General features: G+C 38.6%; 1 protein-coding gene across 9 annotated transcripts in view; it reads left to right on the top strand.

Annotated features, from left to right (window-relative positions):
* Window positions 1-5712, top strand: part of LOC113211101 (titin) — a 113539-nt gene that overhangs the window by 73187 nt on the left and 34640 nt on the right. For 6 of the 9 annotated variants that reach the window (XM_052268285.1, XM_052268283.1, XM_052268284.1 and 3 more), the window contains one exon: window positions 1230-1322. The exons of the other annotated variants lie outside the window; for them this stretch is intronic. In XM_052268285.1, the coding sequence (XP_052124245.1) occupies window positions 1230-1322 (93 nt within the window). The remainder of the gene's footprint in view (window positions 1-1229; window positions 1323-5712) is intronic. 9 annotated transcript variants of the gene reach the window in all.

The raw sequence follows: 5712 nt of genomic DNA, 5'->3' as shown, positions 1-5712 counted from the left end.
TTTAACTATAGGCATACTATACCTTAAAAGAACCGCAATAATCTAACTTAAATTGCTTTGGAGAGCGTTTTTTTTATTTAAAGAGCATCTCTATTTTAAACTTGAAATAGCTGTTTTTTTGCCCAAATTCTCAAGTTTCAGTCCTGTGTCACCTTAAAGGCTTTCTCTTAAAGAACGGTCGAACAAACTATTTACCTGTGGGCTTTCAAGTTGACCCCTATATATTATATTATGTAACGTTTAGGAGAAGGGCAATGAACAGGATTAATATGCTCTCTCAATATTAGTTCCAAATGAGTTGGGAAGGCAGTGTCCACATTCTCGCGTCCGAACACCTCTTCACACAAGTGTCAGTAATTGTACGGGAAAACAATTTTTTCTAACTCTTTCCTTTATAAAGTTATTTAATCAAATTCGCTACAAATACACTAATAAAACAAGTGTGCATAATTTGAACGCGGACGTGTTTAAGTTATGATTTTAAACATTACATGGCGTTAAGCTCAAGCTGCACACTTGAGTGGTGTGCACATTTTAAACATTTTGTAAACGTTTAGATTCTGCACACTTGGACACACACAAATCTATTGAAACCACATGGCGTGCAGCTGCTATACTTTTCGGAAGTGTTTAAAATTTAAACACCACTTGAAGCTTAACCTTTTCAAACACCACAATGTGTTGAGAAAATGCACACTTGAATTTAAGCACCAATTGGCGTTTAACATTAAACACTTGTTTTTCCAGTGTGTAAAAACTTCAATTTACATTTCACTTCATTATCATGCATCGTCCGTTCGTTCGACCACTCTTAAAGAGAAAGACTCTTGTAGGAACTGTGCCACATTCGAGCGGATTTTAGCATCATTATATGCGTTTCGCTAAACGTTAGTGACGTTTTTTGATACAGTTTTGAAATATACCTTAGACGAGTTTGGATTATCTAAGGCAGTGATAAATTGCCAACACGGTGTGATTCCGTCTCAAAGTCATGACCACATTGCTATAGAGTGCCACAATTTTACCGACGCAACCTGCCGTAAGAGTCAGATAAACAGTTTCACGAACCACTGCACTCTTTTTAAATAAAAATAAGGTTCTTGGAAACAGTCACGGTTCGCTTAATCGTTGTAGCGGTCAAAATGAATGAGACCGTTTACGACACATGCTTATTACCCAAAACATGGTATACTTGTTAAAACTTATATTAAACATGATCCGCATTACAGAACCACTGGACACACTTTTGCCATATCCCTTGGTCAAAGCTAAACAAACAACAAACGACGAGCTTCATGCCCAAACAACCCAGACCAAACAAGGTAAGTCCTGGCATATCTTTATACTTAACAAAATGATGACAATTCGTCCATTTTTAAAATGCAAACATACTGCAATAAACCAAAATATTGTAAAAGTTCGGGAGACACTTTAAGTTCCCATCTGTATTCTTCCAAAGGTGTGTGTTCATGTATTCAGTAGTAGCTTCATCAAAAGATGTCTTTGAGTCACCGAGAGTGATGTCGCGTTGCATAGTAAAACAATTGAATCAACTCTCTAATAAGGTAAAATAACGGGTGAACACAATTGAAACAACGCCAAAGTAATGTCTCAAGACGCTCTGCGGTGCGCTCGTTGAATTTCTCATTTATGCCTCAAAGATCAAATTATTCACACTTTGGTAAGAATATGCATGGCAATTTAACGTTCCCAAAACTCTATAAAACGTACTTTACCAATATCTTACTGTAAGTTGAAGAAGCACGGGGAAAGCAAAAACGGACAGTGGGCAGATGTTGCGAATTAGAAGGGATTTTTTCTCACTCTCCTATCTTCATCGGGAATGACTTCTACTAACTAAACAATGCTTTTTGTTAACACAATGAATCAATCAAAATGAACTCTTCCACTCTTCATACCATTATTTTTATAGCAGTGTCAAAATATTGGTAAAGGACGGGAAATTAATATACGGGGAGCCTGTAAGTGCATCAAACCCATTTGACGTGAAACCTCGGTGTATACTTGTGCTGGTATGGTTTAATAGGGTTTATGGGATTAGTGATATAAAACGTTTCTTTTATTTAGTTCAAATATCGTACAGTAGATGGCGTTCTGCGCAAATGTGCCATTGTTGACTTAAGCCATTTGCCTCTTAATTCTGAGCTTATGGTAAATATTTGGCGCTTGCGCACAACCCGTTTATTGTACGTTTAGTTTGTACAGTTCATCAAAATACTAACATTTATCTAACGCTGTGCAATTATTTTATCTTTCGTTAAATCAGTAGGAGCCCTACAAATTTACAAGAACATTCTTTCTTTTGATTAGCAGTCTTATAACTTTATATGAGAAGCTTTCTTAAGGGCTATCCCTTTAAGAGTGCCCCCACAACGAACGGGAGGCGAGGCGGTGCTGGGTAGGCGCGTGATGCTGTGTGGTGGGCCGTCCGGGCAGGCCGTGCCGGTTGTGCGGGTCTACGCTTCTGATCGTCTTATGAAAGCCGTTTTGGCATGAAAGTATGTCAACATATACCTTTTTGGAAAGATGACAATGTAAAGATGATCATTCTGTAAAAATATGAGTACTTTGACCCCTCATATTTGAGAGGGGAGTGTTTGGAACGAAGGACTAGGATTGGAATAATAGTAAAAGACCGTTTTAAAGTTGTGACTTTTTTTTGAGACGTCCTAGACCTAAACATGAAGCGAGCCTATTTTGCGCTAGACTTTCAGCTTTCCATTCCTATTTCTATGCGTTTTTTACGATGGCTGGTTCTCGAAGAATAAACATTTATCTACTGCTATCTGGACGTCTCTAAACATGCGGATTCACAGTTTTAAAACGATCCTTGACTATTCCAATCCGAGTCCTTCGTTCCAAACACTCCCCTCTCAAATATGAGGGATCAAAGTACTCATAATTTTACAGAATGATCATTTCTACACTGTCACCTTTCCAAAAAGGTGTATGTTGACCCACTTTCATGCCAAAACGGCTTTCATTAGACGATCGGAAGCGTAGCCCTGCACCCGGCACGGCCCGCATGGCATCGCCTACCCAGCACCGCCTCGCCTCCCGTTTAGATAAGGCAAAACAGGGCGCCTGGGTGATCAAGCGAGCGATCGAGCGAGCGGCGCAGGTCACGAACATTCTCTAATAGGTTTCTGTTGTACACCTGAATTACTAAAAAAGACGGTCCTAAGATGTGTTGTACCACCTTCTTATGAAGTAGTGAGGTATTTTATTGGTATAAAGAAGAAGGAAGAAGAAGCTAGAACATAACGAGCCTTCAAATGTTTTTCGAAAATCGTCTGCTAAAACAATTACAAAGCAGTCGATTTCCGAAAAACAGTTGAAGGCTTGTTACGTTCTGGCTTCTTCTTCCTGATCTTCTTAACACCAATGAAATACCTCATTTAGATGAACAACAGTATATTTGGGCATATCTGCGCTTTGCGCCGCTCGCTCGATCGGTCGCTCAATTGCCCCGCCGCCCTGTTTTTCCTTATCTGAACGCACCCAAGAGAGATGGGTCGAGCGGTTGGTTGAGCGATCGAGCGCCAGGAATCGACGAACCCATATATTTTTGGAAAGAGGGAAGAACAAGGATAATTATTTTGCAAAACTATTGGTACTTTTAAGCCAAATGGTGACGCAAAAGGGGTATCGAATGCCGATTTAGATAAAAAGTGTACACCGGCCGTTGACTTTAAGCTTTTTAGTCGACTATTTAAAATTTATCTACGACACCTGGTTCTCGAGAAAGGAGCGTCTTAGTGAAAGAGTGCCAGCAGTCCCTGGCGCAGGAGCCGGTGTGACCATGCGGAGTTTTGCGTCGAAACTTGGCTTCAAAGTACCAATGTTTTTACATAATAATAATCGTTGGTCTTCCCCCCCCCCAAAAAAAACATGGGTTTGTCGATTTTGAAGATAATTTGGCTTTGTTACGCAGAGTTTCACGTATCCCTGGCTCTCGATCGCTTAACCGACCGATCGACGGAGTTTTCCCCACATATGGCCGTCCTTTAAATTGTACACTTTTTCTTCGAAAAATTAGACATTATTTAAACCTTGCAATCAGAAACCAAAAAATGTCTTTAACATATAGTTCAATTTCACATTTTCAATAAGTATGGGCTCTGCAACTTTCTGTGTCCCTCATTTTTAATGGTAACCCCTTTTGTGATGTTTTTAAAATCACGTGACTTGAATTTTTTCTTGTTAATTCATTTACTGGACAAATGCTATATTTTATATACTCTGTAGCTGTAAAAGTCATAGTTTATGAACTGTATAAAAGAACTAAAACCATACGAAGCACAAAAGTTTGTTCCTCGAAATCAGAATAAGGAAAATTGGAATAAAAGAAAAAGATTGCCTAATAAGATTATAATTGCACGAAAATCTAAATAAGGTAAGAATGTTACAGAAACACTTCACGATCAAATTCCGCAAGCAGACCAGAAAGCAATTGACACCAGGCAATCGACGAGGGATCTGGACACCGAAGAAGAGAGAATCACTGAAACAACATCTGTTACGCTACAAAGAAAAACAAGCATACAGGTATATATTTGAAACAGGAAATAGGGCTGTGCGAGTTATAGTTCAATGTAAAAAAAAATTATTTTAACAAAAGAAGGGGAAGAGACAGACTTGGCTAGGCCTCGGAGACGTACCAGCGATGTCGCAGGGTTATGCAATAAATTTGCCCAGGTCTTCACCTTTCCTCTGTACGGTAATTTTCTAACGTAGCACACTTCGAAATAGCACCAAGACTTTAAGGAGGGGCTTAAATGTTGATCAGGGGTGTAGTTGAGAGACAGAATAAATAACAAAACTTTTTCAGAAAAATAATCTTTCAGCTGAATCCTTTTTGAAAAATGAAACAGTTTATCGAATTTGGATAATTTAGCTCTGTTCAACAGTAGTACGCATCCTCATTGCTTGGCCAACTGACCCTCCTATCTTAGGGCGAAGGCCCTAAATATTTCTTAGCTTTTGCCTACAGGCCTGTGATAAGAGTGTACTCTACCTCCCCCAAGGCCCCTCTAGACGGAATATTTCGCAGCAACCTGTCAGTAAACTTGGTAAATTAGTACTTTCTTTCAAAAAAAGAAAAAGAAAAGAAACTCTAAACATTAACTCAATGCAGCTGATTTCGCTGGCTCGCCTTTCCGACTAGAACTCAGCCAAGTCTGTTTCCAGCATCAAACTAAAATTGTTCAAAAACTGAAGGAAAAAAGAAAAGCTCTTAATTTGTATTTAAAGAAACCTAGTAAATGAACAAAAACAACATAACAAAAGAACAAAGCTCCATAAAGTAAAAATGTACAGCCAAAAAACAGCATAAAAAACTGCAAAAATTAGATCGTATGACACCTCCAAATTTCATAAAGAAAGCAACATCAACCGAATTGAGTTAAAGATAATATGAAACGTTCTTATTTCTTTCAACTAACAAAAACTCGCACAGCTCAAAACCAGGTGACTAACACAAGCGCAACAGTTTTAACAATATCTCTTTTCTGAACAGAAAAACGAAGACACAGACATGCAACAAACAATCAAGATATCCACACATGAACAGAAACGTCCAAAACAGGAGCAAACAAAAATCACAGAAACAGTTTCCGAAACACAAGAGAATGGAAAAATTAAGCGCATCAAGAAGAAAATCGTCAAAAAGATCACAGCTGACGAAGAAAA

The sequence above is a fragment of the Frankliniella occidentalis genome, unplaced genomic scaffold (assembly GCF_000697945.3).
Source record: "Frankliniella occidentalis isolate FOCC.00 unplaced genomic scaffold, Focc_3.1 Scaffold66, whole genome shotgun sequence".
Lineage (NCBI taxonomy): Eukaryota > Metazoa > Arthropoda > Insecta > Thysanoptera > Thripidae > Frankliniella > Frankliniella occidentalis.
The sequence above is the reverse complement of the archived record's forward strand: the minus strand, read 5'-3'. Positions and strand labels throughout refer to the sequence as shown.